This window comes from Brassica oleracea, chromosome C3, assembly GCF_000695525.1.
Source record: "Brassica oleracea var. oleracea cultivar TO1000 chromosome C3, BOL, whole genome shotgun sequence".
Taxonomy (NCBI): Eukaryota; Viridiplantae; Streptophyta; class Magnoliopsida; order Brassicales; family Brassicaceae; genus Brassica; species Brassica oleracea.
This window is the reverse complement of record NC_027750.1, coordinates 3,835,631-3,856,569: the sequence shown is the minus strand read 5'-3', so window position 1 is coordinate 3,856,569 and position 20,939 is coordinate 3,835,631. Positions and strand designations below refer to the sequence as shown.

The window sequence follows — 20,939 nt, the reverse complement described above, 5'->3', positions numbered from 1 at the left end:
TCGAAATGTGGCATCACCGCTAGCTGCTGAAGGCCTCGCCCTCCGGGAGGCAATATTGAAGTGTAAAGAGTTGGGACTGCCGAAGATCAAGTGTGAGTCTGACTCAGCAATCCTTGTTAAAGCTCTCAAATCTGGATCTTCCCTCGCTGGTTTATATGGTATTTTAGCAGACTTAAGGTCTCTGGCTTCATCTTTTGATGTTATTTCTTTCAACTGGATCTCACGTGAGAGAAATACAGTTGCCGACAATTTAGCAAAACAGAGTCTGAATGTTGAACTTGCCATTATGCCTGCACCTAACTTCGGTTAAGGTATTTAATATAAGTGTGTTTCAAAAAAAAAAGCATCACTGTTCATCTTCTTCAATTTTTACTCTCATCTTCACTATTATGTATTTGAATCATCGTATTGTTAATCAATACGCATATCCACATGATTTATTTCAACCTTTACCTCTACCGGTTTGATCGCTATCATCTAATTATAAATTTATGTTGGCAACAAACGATTATAGAGATGGTTGGTAAATAGAAATAGTTAGTGAAGAAGTATGGTTGAAACAGATGAAACGATAGCCGTAGAATTAATGACGGTGATTGGTGACAGAAAAAAAATTATTTATTTTTGTCGACCGGTTAATGAAAATATAATATAGTATATATTTTATAAATATTAGAGTTGTTTTTTTTTTTGGTTAGATTCTTAATTACATGTTATTTTATAGTTATCTGGCACAATTTCCCTTTTTTTTATATATATATTTTGATCACATGCTAATGACTGGACATAGGAATTCTTAGGATAATAAGATGATCACTGGAAACGTATTGAGTTGAAATTGATCCAAACTATGTACGATTAGTTGCTCTATTTCATTAAAAAAATTCAAACATAACCAAATATAAACTCAGAGTTGATATGTAGATAAATCCGTGGTTGCTAATTCTAAAAATTTAGGTTTTAAGGAATGTACAAACCGACTGAGTAAAGCTATTCGGTCTGGACCGGTTAAGCAACTTAAAAGAAGCGAGCTACAACAGAAAGCTAGAAACTAATGATTGAGGTGGGAGCAGAAGAGGCATGCAAATGTAGGCATCACTTATGACAGGTGAAATATGAAAAAATAATTCTTTAATATATAATCTTTGTCTTTTCTTTTTCTTCTTGCAGTTTTTTTATAATTATTTTCCCAATTTCTTATTATTGTTGTTATTATTTTTGTATTTTCTTTTGTCTATTTTGTTGTTCATCTCTTAAAACTTTTACCCACAAAATTCAAATTTGAGCAGATTCTTTTTTTTTTCAGAGAGCATATTCTTTCTTTTTAGTGTTTTGCATCAGTTTTTTTTTCTTTTTTTCCGCCGATACTTACGAATCACTTTTTTTTGAACGGGAAAAGGGTTAAACCCAGGTTTATTAAAGATACAGACCTAATTCATGAGTGGGAGGTGTAGTCCACGGATAGACCATTTTCCGGGTATTCAAATGGACCGAAATGCAGTAGTGCATATCCGTGTAGGATATAACCAGGAAAATGTGACTTAGTTTCGCAGGATAGTACATATTCATGTGAATTTCCCCTTTTATAAGAGTTTCAGACAAATTGTGGATGGTAGGATATTTATAGGCTGAGTAAAAATTAAAACCAGATTTTTTTTGTTAAAAAGTACTAGTTTACTTGTTTGTTTAAATATATTTAAAATTGGTGGAATTCATATCTTAAAATTTGTGATCGCATATGAGCTGGGAAACCAATGGACCAATGAACTAGTAAGTTTAATTTGTGTGAGATTAGACTTTGACTATGAGTAATCTGGGAAACCAATGGGCCAATATAGTTTCTTCAGCTTACTTGTAAGGCCCGGTTCTGACTATATACATGAACAAAAATAAACGAAAGTTTTTGTTTGTCTTAAAAATTCCATGTAAGATTGTATCTCTATAAAGAGATTTCACACAGAAAGTCCTATAGTAGTTAATAACTAGAGAGAAATATCTTCAATTCCTATAGTTAATAACTAGAGAGAAATATCTTCAATTCTGTAACAGATGTATTTATGTATCAATACCTTATATGTGAGGTGTCCACTACTTCCAAGATATCGGATGCTTCATAAAACAGAAACTAATCCCCCTACTATAAAGTCTCTAAACAATGATTAGTTAACCAAACTTTTTATAACAAAGACGAAAGTAGTACTTGATGCGTTGAACCGTACTGTGTTTTTAATCGCGGACACAATCTTTGATTAATCCAAGGCAAAGATACGGCCTAATGATACTTAAATCATGTTCAAGTTCACTGTTACATCTAATAATTTGTGTGCAATAAACTATCAATAAGAAAATTAATCACATCAGCATTAGTCAGGGGGCAAGAGATAAACAAGTTGTCTGGATTATGCCAAACAGTAAGCATGCAGTCACGCTATTGTCACGTGTTGTTGGCTCTACATCATATCCTTCGCCACCTTTTTAATTTACATTTCTCGATTATATTTTTTATTGTTTAATAACACAAGTATTTTACTATTTTGAACGGGTGTACAAGTGGTTTTTACAGAAACAGAAAGTTATTTCAAGTGGATTGGGAAACGAGGGAACATCATGAACTTGGGAGAAACAATTCATGACTTGTCTCTGTTCAGTTATTTTTTGCTTCAAAAATATTGCCTCTTTTGGTCGGCCAAAAGCATTACATTATTGATAAGTCCTAGTAACTTTTTTTTGCTTTATAAGTCCTAGTAACTTACTGGTATTAAAATGTGTCTTCTGAATTAACTGTCTTCTGAAAATTCAAACTGATGTTTTTTTTTTAACTTCTCAAGGACTACATCAAAATATATATGGGCAGATAATCATAGATACATTGCGCGTTACCCAACGCACTCCCAAAAGTTTTCTCTCAACCCTAATCTTCCTCGTTCTCGAATCGTCGACTTCATCCAGCCTCTCCGGCGCCGTTAGGCGGTGTGAGAGGACCACTTTCATCCCGCGAAGTCCATCTCCACCTCTTTCCTATGTTGCTACCCTCTTTGTCTATCCTCCTTGCTCGGTCTTCTGGATCTGTAGGATCTCCTCATTCGGATAGTCGGGTATCAAAGGCGTCTCTGGTTCCTCTGGAACTCCAGTGAGGCTAGTCAAGTCCGGGTTATCATAGGGAGCCTTGGGTCTTCCGGTAGACGCTGATTGCGCTCGATCTGGGTCAGATCTGAGATCCGAGACACGCCGGAGCAATGGATGCGTCGCTGCCGTCCCGTTCCTGCCTCACCGTCTCGCTCCAGTCAGCTTCCTCTAACGACTTGCTCCAAGGTTTCGTAGAGCTCCTCCTCTCAGTCTGAGTGAACTGTGGTAGCGAGGTGTACCACTGAGGACCTCTGTCCCTTAGTCCAAGAATCAACAACCATGACGGTCTTACGTTAATCGTTTGGCTCCTCTTTTTGCTCCTGATCTTTGTTTAGTAGGGTTTTGAGGACAACCCGAAGTCACGGAGTCACCTGCTTCTAGCCGGAGCCTTTATCTACCAGTTGAGTCGTCTGTTTTCAAGGAGCTTCTATACTCCTTCAGTGCTTCATTCTCGTGTTTCCTTTGCTCTGACAGCCTCTCTGATGTAACATCGATGTCTCTGTCGTTCTTATGTGTCGCGTGGCCGGAGGGAGCCAACTTACACCGCCTACACTTGACCGTAACTCGGGCTTCGTTTTCTGTGGTATTGACTCGGGATTGCTTCTCTGTACTCTGTCGAGATAGCTAAGGTTTGATCGGTCGACGTCCTCCTCCTGTGGTGCGCCAGGGTGTTTGCCAGCCACCGCCGTTGAAGCCTGCTGGAGCCACTTCGGTGAGTGTTCGGCTTCAAACCTCGTAAAGCTATACTCTTGCTTGATGGTCGATCCATATAAGCAAGAAGTGCATTGGTTTAGGGAGTTTAAATTGTTGCCTTTCTTGTGCTAGTTTAATCTATTAACTTCATGCTTTCCGTTGTTTGGAAGTTTGGACTTAATTCTTAGGTTCTTAGGGATTTTTTTAAACTTTTTGCGGTCCTTAAGAATCAAATTAGCTGTCAAAGCAAGCTATGGCTGCAAGCTTCTTGTAACCAAATCATCATTTCTAGTAATGAAATTTACAATTTAGCAAAAACAAAATATATGGGCATAACATCTAGTTGAGATATGTCCACCAAATTTTGACTGTCTATTAAAACTAAATACAATTACATCCGTATATCATAAAGTTCGGTTTTGAAAAGTACGTATGAAAAATAGAACTAGTGTATGGTGACCACTGAGTAAACAGTTCCCCGTATATTATTATGATCTGGTATATTGAAATTTAATTAATTAAATTGGTCAGCAAATTAAAGAAACATGTCTAATACATTAAAAATATTAAGTTGTATGGTTGAGAACTGGAGACTTTGTAGCAAGGCCAGGTTCAAGTTATGCTTGATTGCATGGTGGACCACGAGAAAAGACACGTGGTATTGTGTTTTACATGCACTTAGTTTGATAGCCGTATTAGTTTGGTTCAATTGACAAAACTAATGAGCCCAAGTTCCAATTTTGTTGGGTTTGATGAAGTCAATAATATATAATTATCTGTTTTTTTAAGTTTATTTAAAGATTTTGTTTTTTTTTTGAAAAAAAAATAGATTAAACTCGGATCTAGTAAAGACACCGACCTAACGCCGGGTGGATGTAGAACCCACGGATAGACTCTCTCATGAGCATTCAAATGAGTCGAAAGCAATAGTCTATATCCGTGTGGCCAACGGGGTTCAAACCGTTTCCCTCGAGCGTCACTAGACTACCACCACTGATTTTTATTTAAAGATTTTCGCATATTTAATTTTGCTTCTAATTATATTAGTGCACTTTAAATTTATACACCATATTCGAATCTCTCTAGTTAGTAGAAATAATTTAATAGGATTAAAACTGAGATTTTGTTTGATCATCTGCATTAAATACAGTTATTTAAAAAATATAATCATACATATATATATATATATATTGTCTCATATTTAATAGGATCATTTTTGGTTTTATATAGTGAATGCAAATATATTTTATATTTTATAATTAGTAATTTGTATTGTATTTTGGATGATTGATGTGTATATAATATTGACTGAAAATGTAACCATGCATGCATGCACTTTGTTCCCTCTATATAAACACACCTTCACAAGTGAATTCTCCTTCAAAGCAGTTCTCTTCTATCCAAAGCGCTTTCTTCTATATCAGTCTAAAATTACCAAAACCAATATTGCGTTTTAGCTTACTTCTTAAAAAGACAGAAACAGGTCTCATAACCTACGATAACTGTTCACCCATTTTTATATCAAATTGTGTCAGATTACGGAAACAAAGAGGGTCATGATGAGCTCAGAGAGATCAAAGGAGAAGAAGAGATCAATATGTAGAAGATTGGGGAAGTATATTAAAGAACAGAAGGGAAGGATTTACATCATCAGAAGATGTGTGGTCATGCTCCTTTGCTGGCATGATTGATCGGAAATAAAAGTTTTCGAACCGTGCCAGGTTCAAATGTATGTATGCACGTACCACGCGTTGAGTATGTGTGCATGTGGGTTACTAAATGAGGGAAGAGTAGTGTTAGAGGTAGGGTGAAAACCGGTTTGCTTGGTTTAATTTTGTGAGTTCTACCGAATTGTATATATAGTGACCTCAACCCTTTCGTTGGTTGTTTTTAAACTAATATTTACATTATGCAATGGCTTATATATTGATTCATCAATATTAAGGTACTATATATCGTATTCTATAATGTGATATCAGATTGTCTAGAGATGTAAAATATCAATATGATAGATTTGGATTCGAGACCACTAGTACAACCATCACTGTTGATTATAAAACTACTAGTTATGAAAATGAGATCCAACCATAGGTGTGTCAAGAAAATAAAAGAGTAATATTTTCTTTTAATGTCTATAATGATTCTCGACCATGTATCTGTTACCTCGTCCATGTCCCTCTTTCTTATAAATTTGTCAAAAACTTCAAATTATTTTGGATGCAGTAAGCCATTCGAATGAGTGACTGGAATCCAGTTTACGGCAAATAAACTTTTCGTGTGCGACAATCAAAATAATTGAACAACTTGGTACCAGCTAGCTCAGCTCCCAACTGATACCACATAGTCATAACCAACAGTCTCCACGTTAGATTCGACATACCTCGTGAATTTTCAACTCAACTTGTAGCTTCTCCCAAGGTCACCCAAGAAAACCTAATTTTGTTGAATGGTTGATATTTTCAATCGAAATATTCAATATATCTCACCGGTTTACAATTCTAAACAATGCCATGTAGAGGCGGCTTAAAAAGAGACAAACGGTGCTACCGTCCGAGCCTAACCCAATGTTTCTCCTATATAATAAAAATTAAAGGTTCTGATTATGTATTTATATTCTTGTACAACTTTTAAACTATGTAAAACAAAATCAGATCTTTATCTTTTGTTTTCATCACAAACTTTACAAAGATATTACTTATAGAGTTTTTAAATATATTTTAAAACATAAATTTAGGTGTACAAATTTTTTTTTGCCTTATGGCTCACCAAAATATTGATCCGGTTATGATGTCATGGAGTGGTTGTCGGTACTGGATAAAACCGAATGAAAAATTGGCTTTAGCCCACAAAAGTTTTTGAAAAAAATTATATATATAGGGTTTCAAAATTTTTTTTGAGGCCTCCAAATTTAAGAAGAATTTTTTTTATTTGAAATCTTTGATAAGTGGCCTCTTAAGTCTTACGGCCGGATGGAGTTGTGGAGTTCTTTCAGATAGCTTATATCGCATCGTTTCATTTAACGGGTTTCATCGAGGGGTTTAACGTTTCCTTGAAGGTTTAAGTCTGATACGTCAGTAGCTGCGAGTTTTTTAATGGTCCGTGGAGGTTTACTCATATTAACATGCGTGTTGCTTGCGATACTTTAAAATTCGAATGGTAGCCCAGTAGTATTATTTGGGCTTCAAAACAATGGCCCAATAACATTTACTGTTTCTTGGGTTCGTCTTAAAAATCGTAAACGTTTATTCCTTTTAAATCACGAACGTATAAAATGTAAATTTGACAACAACAAAAAAAATTCAAGAACAAGAGTTTGGTAATAGAAACATGTCTAGAATACAAAAGGAATAAGAGCCTTGATATGCTTAGGGAAGTCATCGAACTTGGAAAGATACCATCTTCTCGTAGCATAGCTCCGACCAATGAGATAGAAAGTTGTTCCCATGGCGAAAGAAAACGAGTAAATGGTCTGAGAAACCATAAAGAAGCTCCAAAACACAATGATCTCGAAGAGATAGTGAGGGCATATGACTGTATTAAACAGACCTCCTTTTGGTATCTTGTACACTTTCTTCCCACCTTCTTCGTTCCTCAGCTTAGCTAGCAGAACATGGTGATAGAGATTCCCAACGATTCCCACCACAAACATGACAATCCCGAGGAGTTTCAGATCCAAATCTGGCTCGGTTAGTCCAAGTGTGAAGCTTTGGCTGTATAGCATCAAGACCGTTGATGAGAAGTAGCTGCTGGTTATGATGAAAGCTGAGTCTACAGCCATCTCTCCGCTGTACTTATGGATGAACATAACCTGTTCGATGAAATGCGTTAGAGAGAGGAAACTTTAAAATGATGAGCATGAGGTGTTCGAAGAAATGCCTGAGAGAGAGAGAAGGGTTTACCTCGAAGATTCTTTTGAGGAAATGGAGGGCAAGTGCGGATTTGAGGAGAAGGAACCTGAGGTCATCGGAAGGTAAGAGGAAGAAAGAAGCTGCGGCGGCTAGGAAGGCTGGTGTGTACAGCAAAAGCATTCCGATTCGGCTGGAGAAGCTGCCGAACCTGTGCTTTTGCGGTTTTGGTGATGCTGATGATGATGATGATGCGAATTTGGAGTATTTGAGATGGTTTCCTCTCACTTCCGACCAACCGATCTGCGCAAGAGCGGCTAAACCCACGACGCTCATAGTGTTGAGCAATATTGATGGAGGTGGTGGATACACAAAAGTCATCGCCATTTCCATTGTTCTTTGTAAGAAGAAGAAGATGTTTCTGCAATATTGAATGCTTTATGTCATCTCGAACTCTCTTGTCTTTATAGCCACATTTTTTAATTTTTTTAAAATGATAAAATATTCCAAGTAGACAACGACACGTAACAAGATGCAATTATTCAGATATGGTATGATTTAGCTGTCCTTTTCCTTTGGTCAACGCTTTGATTTTACGATGACATAACGACACACGATGGTGGAAACATATAAAATTATGGGTGGTAGTAACTATTGACTTTGAATCCTTATGTCATGTGTGAACACACATCTTCTGTAAAATATGTTTCCATTTATAGTTGCTTTTTACAGCCTTCACGCTGTTTCGCGTAGGAACATATTATGAACATACGTGTTTTGTTATCTTATTGATGGGTCGGTAGTGTGCATACAGAATTGCAAAATAATAATAAACCACATTATCAAAATTTGTAGTTCACACTTCAGAATAAAGTTAAAACGCCAATGTATGTATACCAATATCAAAATAATAAGTATGCTAAATGTAAATAATTTAATCCACCAAACGAAAAAAGCTAAAGAATTTGTAGGTATAATCCTTTTTTTTGTAACACTTGTAGGTAAAATCCTATATATCCTAAAATCAAATAAAATCGATAATTTGTAACAGTTGAGCAATACAGAAATAATAAAATAGTTCTAAAGGAAAGCTTCGATGTCCATCTGCACGAAAGAGCATGAATCAGTGATGTCAAAGTTGTTCAAAACCTGGAGCAATAAAAAAACAGACTGGTTAACTCACAAACCAAACCGCTTGGGTTTTGATTTATTTTCAATCAAAACAAGTGTACCTGAGGATGAACTATTCCAAAGTTACCAATATGTTTCCCTTTGTAAATGATGCTAGCTTGTCTACCAGGTAAATACTAAGGTTCCTTTTCACAGATAAGAGCAAAAAAAAAAAAGTTGTAGAGTGTCTGCGTTTGGTAATCAAAGACAAAGTGTAACTTGCAGAAAAGAAGCTTACTTGAGAGCGGTTTATATGGTACCCGGTCTTGTCACCGTTTGGCAAAAATGGGACTCCCATAACTTCCATGATTCTATCCACCAGACCATGTACAAGCTGAATACTACATATTTTTTAAGTATCGTTCTTGGCCAAGAAGATGAATTAAAGAGAGGAAATAAAATCAATATACCTCAAATCCAGAAGTAGCACCACAGTATAGTGCAGCGAGATGGCGGCGATTGGATGCACCAACGTCTTTTGTTTCATCCAATAAGGTCACATCACTTATCTCAAAAATCTTGAAACAACAAAAAAGAAAACAAGTTTTGATTCAAGAGACCTCAGATTCAGCTGACATATTTCATATTTGGAGGAAGTAAGGTAAATCGAATCTAACTCTTAAGTACGGTAAATAAAATTTCTTACATAACACGCCTATACAATTACAGATACAAACCATTCCCCAAAAAAAAAAAACTCTATATTATACAACAACAAAAAGGAACAAGAATCCTTCAAGATTCAAGAAACAAAAACTTGTTCTTCTTCTTCTTCTTCTTCTTAAGATTTCATCTAGGACCAGAGAGTTCCATGGCTTGCGCAAGCAAAGTAGAGTCATCAGTAAGATCAGAGTATCTATCTGAAGATGACATCAACTCATTTACCCTGTTGCTATATTTTGAACCACTCTCTGATCTTTGAGAAGCTTCCCATCTCTCTGCAAGTCCATCACCTTCCAGCATTCTAACAACTTCAGACATTTTCGGTCTATGTCCAGGCAGATACTGTGTGCACAACAAAGCCACTCTCACCATTTCTTCCAACTCAATCTCATCATAGCTCTTATTCTTCAGCAACTGTTTATCCACAAGCACCTCAAGATTCTTCTCTTGATGTATCTTTTTCACCCACTCAAGCATTGCGCCTTTCTGGTTAGCCGCTTTACCAAACTCAAGAGCTCTTTGGCCCGTTACAAGCTCAAGGAGAAGAATCCCAAACCCGAAAACATCGGTTTTCTCAGAGGACTGACCAGTTGAGAGATACTCAGGAGCAATGTGACCCACCGTGCCTCTCACGGCAGTTGTGACATGAGAATCTTGGTGATCCAAGAGCTTAGCCAAACCAAAGTCACCGACCACAGCTTCACAGTAGTCATCAAGAAGTATATTAGCTGCTTTGACATCACGGTGGATAATCTTGGGATCACATTGCTCATGGAGATACACAAGCCCTCTTGCAGCTCCTATAGCTATCTTCTTCCTAATGCTCCAATCAAGAACTGGTTTGGCTTTCATTCTAGATGCTACACTCCCATTAGACATGTAAGGATAAACCAGAAGCTTCTCAGCTTGCGTGATGCAGAAGCCATAGAGTCTTAAGAGGTTCCTGTGAACAGCTAAACTGATCATTTCGACCTCTGTCTGAAACTGAATCTCTCCTCCTAATGCATTCCCATCTTTAAGCCTCTTCACCGCAACCACGGTGTTGTCTCCAAGTATACCTTTGTATACATTCCCATAGCCACCTTTCCCCAATAAGTTCTTACTGCTGAAGTTATTCGTGGCGATCTGAAGCTCCCTGAAACCAAACCTCCTCAAGTTTCCAAGTGAAACTTCCTCATGATAATTCCCATCTGATCAAAACATTATAAATAAACTTTGTTACATATGATTCTTCTAAGAATCATTTGCATTCTTTGTAACAACATTTTTTGTTTCGAATAAATTTAACATTCATTCAAAAAAAAAAAAAAAATTGTTACAAATGATTTTTTCACATATTATTTTGATTCATTTAGGTTTTAAAAGCTTTACAAATATGTAGCACTAGATGCAAAACAGTTTTTTTTGGGTTGAATATAATTAAACGTTCATTACAAAAGAAGAAGAAGAAGTATCAAACCTTTAACATCAAAGAATGTGTTTTGGTTACGTCTTTGTCTCCACCAGAGAAACAATCCAACAGCAATGAAGATCACTGATACAGTCCCAACGCTAGCTCCTACGGCTATTGCCATTTTGTGATTCTTTGATCTACCGGTGTATAAAGGAGCTTAAAAGGAGAAAGCAGTTGTTGGTTAGGTATTATCAAAGATCAGCATAGCTAAAGTTAACTTCAAGTAGTTTGTTAGCTTACCTCCAGTATCATTCAAGTTCATAGACATTGGTATCAATGTAGTTCCGTTGCAGTCTGGCTCCTTACCCGTGGGACAGATCAGTGGGTTCCCAATGATGCTGTAAAAAAAAAGTATTTAAAGTTGATCAAAGCCATAGAGAGAGTGGGACATAGAGAAAGAATCAATCACCTAAAGGTCTTTGCAGCAAATCTTGGGACTGGAGCACTAAGATTGTTGTATGATAAATCGCTGGGGAAAAAATAAAACAGATCAAATCTCAAGTCTCTATTCATGACATGGTTGCTGGTTAATGTGAACTGAAGATTAATTTAGCTTACAGTAAGGCGAGCTGAGTCATATTGGATAGTGACAGAGGAATAACTCCGGAGAGAGAGTTGTTGTTAAGTCTCCTGATGATACACAATATGACATATTAAGATCATAAACTTCCTTACAAACTATACAGTTTAAGAGATATATGAACAACGTTTCTTCTGTTCTTACATGTATTGCAAGCTTCGAAGATAGCCTAGTGAAAAAGGAACTTCACCGAGGAAGAAGTTATCAGAGAGATCAAGAGTCTCAAGCCTTGTAAGCCGACCAAACTCAGAAGGTATTTTTCCTGTTATGTTGTTGTTCTGTAACAGCCTGCAAGAAAAAAAAAAACCCATCAAGAACACACACACACAAAAACTTTTATCAAGCATAAGTAATTAAGTACTCACACGATCCGAAGATTTGTTAAGTTGGTAATGCTTGGAGATAATGTACCAGATAAGTTCTGACTAGGTGTGCCCCTGTAATAAAATTCAAGTAAACATACATGAACTTGCTCACTGATATAATAAATGAATTATTAATGTAAAATTTGAAACTCACAAGCCAATGACAAAGTTTTCTGAAGAACAAGTGACCATTGTCCAACTACAAGGATCAACAGCATCTCTATCCCAGCTATCAAGAACACCATGAGGGTCATGTAATGATGCTTTTATGTCCATCAAAGCTTGCACTAGAGAAAAATTTCATTTGCCATATTAGTTTGGATCAAAACGACAAAAGGGAGTAGAAAAAAAAACTAGAAAACTGGAAATTTTGTTGCTAAGAAGTGAGACTAAGTTACCTTCAAAGTTAACTCCATTAGAAGAAAGCAAACCGTTTACAGATGTGAGAAGGTATAAGAATCCCAAGAGATAAACCAAGGATCTTCTCATCATCATAACTATAGTACTGCTCCTCATTGTTGAAACAGAGATAAAGGAATGAGCAGAAAACAAGACTCAGTTTCCAGATAATTTGGTTTCTGATGGATAGAGACTAGAGAGAGAAAGAGAAAAATAGATTGGAAGAATCAAAACACCAAATCTTTATATTTTTTCTTTTAGATTGCTTACTATGGCAGAAGAACCCACTTCACCAAAAAGCATAATCTTTATTGAAAAGAATTATTATTTTATGTGTCAGAAATGAAAAAAATAAGGAAAAGATATACAAGATTCATTGGTAGTCTAAAGTGAAGTTCATAGCATGCTTGTCGATAAAGCTTGTGTGTGTGGGGAGACCGTTAAAAAGGTAATAAAATTATGTGAAAGATGTAAAAGAATATTAATATTTGCCCATATTCTTGTAATGGACAAGGATAGTTAGTAGAGCAAATCTAATCTGAATACAAATATCAAAAAGAGTAAAGCAGGAAATTATAATATTGTTCTTTTGCTAGCTGCCACTCTGTCATGTTTTTGTCTATCAGTCTTATAGTTTCTTGTTTTGTTTTAAAATATTTATCTCATATTCTTTTAAATTTATTTCACATATATTTACAGTATTTAATTTATTTTTATACAGTATATGAATTTCATGAAAAAAAGTTAAGTGGGTTTCAAAGGAATTGTTAAAACAAAAAAACACCGATGACTGTCATGTTTACATCGCTTGGCTATAAATATGTATATTATCTATGGACATACATTATGTGTTTACCTCAGTATATAGTAATATTTTTACATGTAGTCGAACTTTAAGGTTAATATGCTTTGAGAATGTGAGAACTTCGATGAGAGGAGTATATTGAAAAAGAAGATGAAACTAGGCTCAAGAAATTTTATACTGCTTGTTGATTTTGTTGCCCACTCAATTTTCAGCATCTTTGTCTTCTCGATGTGTGGAGAGACGAAGTAATCAAACATCTTAAATATATTGTTGGCCAAAATTCAATATAATTTTATTGCATACATATTTCTTTCTAGTGCGACAACTGTTAGTATAATACCGTTTTACAATGTAAGTAGTTTAGGCTAAAAATAGTAATATTAATAAAGTTGATACTTTTTTAAAAGTAGTGTTTAATTAATAAATTAAAAAATTATAAAAAGATTACACTATTTTATCGGCTACACTATAACCAGTAAATTTAAATTTTACCAAGATATGTAAAATTATCTACCTTTTGAAACAATTTTTTTCTTAAAACTAATTAAAATATGGGACAGAAGTAGTATTCATCCTTAGCACACGCTCGTTTAGACTTTTTCAGCGTCGGAAACTAATTTAAGATTTATAATTAATTGTTACTAAATAAAAACCGGGTTCACAAAAAAAGAGTAAAGGAGACATACATTGATAAACTAATACTAACAATGAATTTTCTATGTACATTCAATTTCCAGTCCTTTGCTAGGTTTTCTTTTATTTGTGCGGAGCCTTGGCCTATTTTGGAAAGATATATATTCGATAAATCCCACTATAAGACCTAACGATCATATTGTATATATATATATATATGATAGATATAAACTAAGATAACCCAGAATCCAAGTACAAGACATTAAAATTTTAACCCTACATTGTCCAATCTATTTGTCGTTTTCACTAGGTTTTGTCTATGTGTGAGTTGGCAAAGTTGTATTATGACAAGCATTTGCATTTTTTTGAAAATATATACTACTCTATATGGGGTTAAATAATTTTTTTTTTTTTTTTTTGATAACCATAGTGTGATCCCAAAGGCTTTCTAGACCCAAGGACTAATCAGTACGAGGCCCGCAGGATCCGCGTTTTCTTACCACTTAAGGCGCCCCGGGTGGCCAAAGGGAATCGAATCCAGGATGGTACTCACAGCTGTGAGCCATTTACCACTAAACCAAGACCACTTGGTTATTTATTTTAGTCTGTTAGAATTATTACAAACATTTGTTCCGATGTAACGTGATAGTTATCGTGAAAATAGATCATCGACCCATTTTTTCTTTCTAATTAGTAGTATAAAATTATTTTAAGAATTAAAATATAAATCTTTCCAGGCTTAGTTAGTTTGATTCAAATAAACAATACTAATAAATGACTCCTAATAAATAGAGCTGAATATAAACTCTTTGTTTTTAAGCTTTCATGATGTCGATCAGTTTAAGAAATCCCAACACGGCAACACCTATAAAGTTTATTTCTCATGTCAAGAACCAATTACACTATAACTTTTATTTTGTAATATATATTGGCAAAAAATGTTGTTCGATTAGTGAAGTGTCTCTATTTATTTTTATTTTATTTTAAATAATGTCGCACACATTTAAACGATTTTCCAACGTGCTGTACATTTAAATATAACATTCTTACATCATGGTTATCTTCATCAAAACGTACCGCGACCTAACCAAAGAGAAAGAAACAAAACAAAAAGATTCTAAATTTGTGTTGAACAATATACTGTATCATTTTCTGTTCAAGAATTACTTTCCCAAGCATCACTCTTAGTCAAGGTTTTATAGTTTGGTCCACGTGACTCGGTTTCTTAAAACTCGATTTATGAGACAATCATTAATGTTTAATGCTTTTCTGGTCGATTTGACGTTTGATGGAAAATGGGTTCTGTGAATTTCAGAGGAAACAAAAGTAAAAAACATAAATACTGTATAAGATTACAAAACATGACATGAAAGATTGTGCAGAATGCAGATAGAGAAATATGATTCCTAACTTGAGTCCTATGCCTGCGGTGGTGGAGCTAAACTGTCACAGCTTCAATAATGTTAAGTGAATAGTGTATGGTGACATTATATTAGATGATTGGCTGTCGTATTATTTGAACATACGATTTGCTTCTATTTTTTGTGATTTGTATTACGACAATTTACAGGTATTATAAATTTGATACAGAAAATTTGCTATTTACAACAAAAAGATATACGCAATTGGCACATTTCCATTGGTTTAAACTTCAAAGTAGAGACTGAGTTTTACTATACATTTTCTTTGTGATTACTGAAAAGTATCATAAATGAGTCAAGAATTCATATTAAGAAGAAATAATTAAAATGGATACGTACGTCTGGCTAGATCAAGATGTGGTACATAAAAAACATATAGATAATTAGTTTATTTAGGGGTTTTACAGCCATTACATTGCATATTTACGGTTGACAGTGTAATATATATACTACCCAATTGTCTAATACTTTGTTCTTTACTCCCTAGAGTTTTGTATTTGTCTTTTTAGCTCACCTAATTGTCATCAAGTTCCAAGTAAAATAATGTGGTTTTTATTAATAAAGTATTTAAACTTGATTTACGCTTAAAGTACTAGCTTTAATCACATAAAATGATATACTAACATGTGTGTAATAAGATTTCAAAATGCGTTAATGAAAACGTAGACGGAGTAAGTCTATATAACCATGCAAAGTAAAAACTTAATAATCGTTGAGTAGTGTTGCATAATGATAAGCTAAAAGATGATGATACTGTTATTACCCTTTACAAGTATACAACAACAAACAAATTATAATCATATTGTTTTTTAGAACCGTTGAAATCATGAAAATTTGAAATTAATTATGTTCTATTTGGATAAATTTATCAATAATTGTAAATAGAATGATTATAAACAAGTGAGTGACAAAAAAAATAGAAAGAAAGAAAGAATGACTATAACCATGTCTTGCCGGTCCATGAAAGTGAATCGTCGAAGCAACTTGCCATCATTTCCTTGTCTATGTGATTATTACACCAGATAATGCATTAAGCTTCAGTGTGTTGTTGATAACAAAAAAGGAAAAAAAAAAAATTATTCAAAAAGTTGTGGCATGAAAGACGATGGTACTGGGGCTATACGATCATCGCTAGTCTATAGCGCATTCAAATAAAATGTGCAAAGAATTAAAATAAATAATTAGCATGATACATGCGTAAGTATTTGAGTTTACACTATCGGCCCCAAACAAGCAAAAACTAAGCGTGCTTAGTGCTTACAGCATTTGATTCTTTCATCCTTTTTCTTGCTTTTCATTTTTTCTTTCCTGTTTTTCCTTTTTAGCTTTTTTATCCGGGAAAGTGATAGAAACAGCTTGTCTCCTCGTTGAAATGTGATACCTTCTTTTTTCTTTATTTTCTTTTAACAAAAAAATAAAAGAAAAGAAGAATCTCAGCCTTTGCTTCAAAAACAAGAAATTCACCGATGGATCCAAAGGCTTGAAACGGTCCCCTTTTCAAAATAGCAACTAATCATAGTGAAATGATGACACATCTCTCTATTTCTTTCTTTCTTCCACTCTTTTGTCTCATTTCTTGTAATAACATCAATCAAACCTTGTCTTATTCTTTTTTCTTGCAACGTCTCTCTCTCGCCTATCTGTTTCTCCTCGTTCAGTCCTTTTACTTCTCCACACTCTCTGCATAAAAAAATCAAAAAGACTTTGCAGAGATGATGCTATCGACAATGAGAATGAAGACGGTGCAACTTTTGAAACATTTACATATGAATATCAAGATTGTGATCGATCTACGAGAACAAAAGAATTCGATATAGAACGCGACAAGGCCAGCACTACATTCGAATGTGGCTGTGGTCCTGTTTATCTATCAATAATCAGAAAAGAACAACGAATATGTAAACTAACCTTTGGGTCTCAAATGCTCTGCTGAATTAGTTTTGGTATCTAAATATCTCAGAGGCCCATGAAGTTGTATGACAAAATGAAGCTTCATTTGGGTTTTGCCACATCATTTACTTCTCAAGTTCCAACTCAACTAAATAGAGATAATGAGACTTCTATAAGTTAGATGTGTGGATATTTAAAAAAAAATTATTATAGTTTTTTTTTGGAAAACCTCACTTATTAGATCCTAGCAATGAGCCTGCTCTTACCATCGCCTAAGTCCTCAGGCTGATTGCTATTGGACTTGCTCTTCTTCTCTTGTCTATTTTTATGACATGCAATTCTATAGTGAATTATTAGGAAAGAAAACATTCACGTTTAGTTGTTTGACATTCACTATGCATTTGGCAAAACAAGTTATACAAACGCGTATCAAACACTGAGAGAGAAAGAGAAAATCAGACAAACCACCGACACATACAAGCTTGCAGACTCTCTTACAAAAGACACGTTGATAGACCACACTAATATCATGAATTAAACTAAAATTATAATATAGGTTAATAAATAAGCATTCACATTTGAAAGCACGTTGATTGTTTCGGTTTGAATAACGTATACGACTTTACAATACTATGTTGTTTCACTGCGTAAGTATAAACGTTGCAGTTTGTCCCATGCACCTTTAGTCTCATTCATTCACTAATCACTATTATATTAGTAACTTTAATACTTACTGATTTAAGTGAGAAACAAAATGTCTTGTAAAATTATGTGATTGGACAAGACATTATAGAATGTATAAAATCACGAAAATAGCCATAATAATGGTAGATATTTCATAATATTTGATCATACGAATTCACATAGACCAGACACGCTTACTGGGTTAAGGAAGAAATTAAACAAACACATATGAGACATTTATTGGACAAAACGAAACAAAAAAAAAAGCTTAGGTTCCCTCTTCCTTATCGTCCTCGCTAGTGCAGCTACTGTTGCTGCTCCACTCACACTTCAACGTAGATCTCGGAGAACCACAATACCTTCCCAGCTTCTCAAACGTCTGATACATCACCGTACCTCTCTCTTCACCTAGAGACTCCATAGTCGTCTCTCTACATCCATAATCGTCTAGCTCTACACATAGACCCTTGTAGTAACTCTTCTGTGCGATGCTAGAGTATATCGCTACTGAGAATTGCTTTGCCTCAAAACATGTTAAAACCCTTGAGACTAGAAGGCTCAAGTGCATGGTTGTGAAATCATACCCCACTGCCTCAAAGCTAGCGTAGCTAAACCCGTCTTCAGGTGTCACATGGATAGTGGAGATGGCCTCATCTTCCACGCTGTTCATAGAGTAGCCGCATGGCTCAAACTCAAAGTCGCAGATTTGGGACTGAGGAAGTATCTTTCTGATGCCAGAGTTATCAGTCATGAAACTTGATTCGTTCTTGTAGAACATAGATGCCTTGTCTTTGTCCAAACCAGTCATACACATCTCTAACGTGTATACATTGCTGTTGTTTGAGTTCTTGGCAGGAGAAGAGGCAGAGTACACGTGCCATTTCTTGGTTTCATCGTCCTTTCCCATCAAGTACGCAACACTGCTCAAACCTAGCTTGGTGAAGTGACCATCGAGGACAGAAACTTCTTCAGAGAAGTTGCGGTGAGGGAAAGGCTGCCCTCCAGGGCATAGGAAGCTTCCACGAGTGTACCTCACGGACTCAACGTCAAGTGAGAGCTCGTTAGCTAACCTCAAGAGTGGTTCTATAGAGAGGAGGAGCTTTGTGGTCCCACAAGTCTTGATGATGATCTTGTAAGGGAAGATGAAGAGGCTGGACTCAGAGAGGACGTAAGAGTCGAGATGATCGTTGGAGAGAGATGAAACGATTGTGCATTCAGCTGGTTGGAGGATCTCGTCGATCTGAGACTTGGTTAAGGCACGGAGGCCTAACCCTTGCGTGTCGAGGAAGATACTTGGCTCAAAGAAGGTTACTTCAAGGCGCTTCTCGTAGCCTTCAAATCCTATTGAAGAGACTGACATCGTCTTCTCGCTTTGTTGTTGTGAGAGAAAACAATTTCTTGAAAGATATTAAAATCGGAAAGCAAGTTAAAAAACTACGAGGACTATTCGAGTTGACTAGGATGGCCTCTTAGCGCACTGCAACAAAATAAAAAACATAGGGAGTAAGAATACAAAAGGATAAGAGACATGAAGAATGTAATAAGAACATGTTGATGTAATAAAAAAAAACTGACGTTAGAGTAGACAGAAGATTTGAATTTCTTGATTCCACCAAAAGGACGGACGTCTTCAATGCTGTAACCGAGGGGAGCTTCGTAAAATAAGGAACTTTTAGGCTTGTTATTACCAGCTTTCGATTCCATCATAATATCATTCACGCTCTTCTGTAATAGAAACAAACCAAAAGTAAGGGTAAGAGACAAACATCATAATAAACACATAAATATTCAATGTTTCTTGCACATCAAACAAATGCATGGGTTTCGATGAAAGGTTATGATATAACCAAACAACAAATGTTAAGACCGTCTAAAAACATACAACATCAATGTTTTTCGGACATCAAACAAGTGGGTTACCATGAAAGGTCATGATAAAACTAAACCAAAAATGTTAAGATCTTATACGTTTATAACACATCCAGGTATCTCACTCAAACGCAATCAGATTATTTCATGATATAGATGTCACAACGAATGATTGCTAATACTAATTAATGATCAGATATAATACATATAGCATAGCAAAGCCTAGCGATCACGTGCAATCTGTCTAGACGATCAAGGTGAAGAGGCTAGAACATCATAATAAACAACATAAAACATTCAATGTTTCATGCACATCAAGGAAATGGGTTTCCATGAAAGGTTTATTAATATTCAGCTAAATAACAAATGTTGAGATCTGTTACGTTTTCCAACAAATCCAGGTATCTCACTCACACGTTATCAGATCATTTCATTAGTTCGACGTCACAACAAATGATTGCTAGCTAATACTGATGAGCAAATATATATAATACGCATGGCTGATCTAGAAAACACATATTAACACGAAATGCGTTCGTTGTAAAAGACTTACATGCATAGGAATGTTGATCACGATCTGGAGTTTTTAATCTCTTAGTAATACCAGAAAACAATTTATCCAAAGAAATCAAACGGATGAACCTGAAATGAAAAAGAAGGCCATATATAATCAATCCATCAATAGATAATATCTCCAAAGAAAAAAAGAGAAGAGCAGCAACAACAGTGTTGATCCAAGATATGAAGCAAAAATAGTAAGCTAAGAAACTAACCCGATTCAGGTGATTCAGAAAACTTGAAAACCTAATATGAAAAGAAACGAGTTTGTGAGATTGTTGCAAGAACTCAAGGTGGGGGTGAGTTCTATATATAGCTTCCAGCCTAGATACATCGTGCGGCTATTAGGGCTCCGATATATTACGTATTCACACCCCTCCCTTTTTAGCTTTTTACTAAAAGACCCCTTACTTTTCCTTTGTGGTCTAAAACTGCAGGTGCGAGATTCGCGACTATTCTTGACGACTTTTTCTTGTGTTCACCCCATAGGGTGAACCTTTAGGTTCAACAACCAATAGAAAGTTGTCATTTTAGATCTAGTATCTTTTAATTAAGGAAACAAAATAACTTGTCAAATTATATTATGCTTTTAAAATAAAAAATAAAAAATTAAATAAATAAAAATAACAATAGTTCTAAAAAAATATTATTTAAAAAAAATATTTATTTTTAAGATTTAGAGTTTAGTATTTAAAATTTATAATTTAGAATTTATCCAAGGTTTTAGGGTTTACCCAAGGGTTTAGGGTTTACCCAAGGGTTTAGGGTTTACCCAAGGGTTTAAG

The 20,939-nt window shown here is 35.2% G+C and overlaps 5 protein-coding genes across 5 annotated transcripts in view; 1 reads left to right on the top strand and 4 right to left on the bottom strand.

Annotated features, from left to right (window-relative positions):
• The window catches only part of LOC106329688, a 7,384-nt gene extending 1,874 nt beyond the window's left edge, over positions 1-5,510 (top strand). Inside the window, exon 3 of the mRNA XM_013768355.1 lies at positions 5,355-5,510. Coding sequence (XP_013623809.1) covers positions 5,355-5,510 — 156 coding nt within the window. The remainder of the gene's footprint in view (positions 1-5,354) is intronic.
• A 1,534-nt stretch (positions 5,511-7,044) lies between these two features.
• Positions 7,045-8,122, bottom strand: LOC106331785 (very-long-chain enoyl-CoA reductase-like). Its single transcript, XM_013770197.1, has 2 exons — positions 7,719-8,122; positions 7,045-7,627 (listed from the first exon to the last, which is right to left on the bottom strand). The coding sequence occupies exons 1-2, from the start codon at positions 8,055-8,057 to the stop codon at positions 7,151-7,153; spliced, it is 816 nt and encodes a 271-aa protein (XP_013625651.1). The 5' UTR covers positions 8,058-8,122; the 3' UTR covers positions 7,045-7,150.
• Positions 8,123-9,436: 1,314 nt separating this feature from the next.
• On the bottom strand, positions 9,437-12,732 carry LOC106327970 (protein NSP-INTERACTING KINASE 1). Its single transcript, XM_013766304.1, has 9 exons — positions 12,294-12,732; positions 12,050-12,182; positions 11,896-11,967; positions 11,675-11,818; positions 11,509-11,580; positions 11,360-11,419; positions 11,191-11,288; positions 10,957-11,106; positions 9,437-10,687 (listed from the first exon to the last, which is right to left on the bottom strand). The coding sequence occupies exons 1-9, from the start codon at positions 12,409-12,411 to the stop codon at positions 9,624-9,626; spliced, it is 1,911 nt and encodes a 636-aa protein (XP_013621758.1). The 5' UTR covers positions 12,412-12,732; the 3' UTR covers positions 9,437-9,623.
• Positions 12,733-17,865: 5,133 nt separating this feature from the next.
• On the bottom strand, positions 17,866-19,128 carry LOC106334338 (S-adenosylmethionine decarboxylase proenzyme 2-like). The gene has a single exon (XM_013772638.1). It carries the CDS (start codon positions 19,085-19,087, stop codon positions 17,996-17,998), a length of 1,092 nt encoding a protein of 363 aa, XP_013628092.1. The 5' UTR covers positions 19,088-19,128; the 3' UTR covers positions 17,866-17,995.
• LOC106334340 lies at positions 18,633-20,241 on the bottom strand. Its single transcript, XM_013772640.1, has 3 exons — positions 20,150-20,241; positions 19,303-19,452; positions 18,633-19,204 (listed from the first exon to the last, which is right to left on the bottom strand). Exons 1-3 carry the CDS (start codon positions 20,153-20,155, stop codon positions 19,184-19,186), a joined length of 177 nt encoding a protein of 58 aa, XP_013628094.1. The 5' UTR covers positions 20,156-20,241; the 3' UTR covers positions 18,633-19,183.
• Between the last annotated feature and the right edge of the window lie 698 nt (positions 20,242-20,939).

What these genes read in the sequence shown, in the direction of transcription:
- LOC106334340 (XM_013772640.1), bottom strand. An exon ending in AATCTTCTGTCTACTCTAAC is followed by an intron (nt 19,205 to 19,302) that starts GTCAGTTTTTTT and finishes ATTTTGTTGCAG; the next exon opens with TGCGCTAAGAGGCCATCCTA.
- LOC106331785 (XM_013770197.1), bottom strand. Translation starts at nt 8,057, where the DNA reads ATGGAAATGGCGATGACTTTTGTGTATCCACCACCTCCATCAATATTG. An exon ending in TCCTCAAAAGAATCTTCGAG is followed by an intron (nt 7,628 to 7,718) that starts GTAAACCCTTCT and finishes TTCATCGAACAG; the next exon opens with GTTATGTTCATCCATAAGTA.
- LOC106334338 (XM_013772638.1), bottom strand. Translation starts at nt 19,087, where the DNA reads ATGTCAGTCTCTTCAATAGGATTTGAAGGCTACGAGAAGCGCCTTGAA.
- LOC106327970 (XM_013766304.1), bottom strand. Translation starts at nt 12,411, where the DNA reads ATGAGGAGCAGTACTATAGTTATGATGATGAGAAGATCCTTGGTTTAT. An exon ending in TTAACAAATCTTCGGATCGT is followed by an intron (nt 11,819 to 11,895) that starts GTGAGTACTTAA and finishes TTTTTCTTGCAG; the next exon opens with GCTGTTACAGAACAACAACA. An exon ending in GAACTTGAATGATACTGGAG is followed by an intron (nt 11,107 to 11,190) that starts GTAAGCTAACAA and finishes TCTCCTTTTAAG; the next exon opens with CTCCTTTATACACCGGTAGA.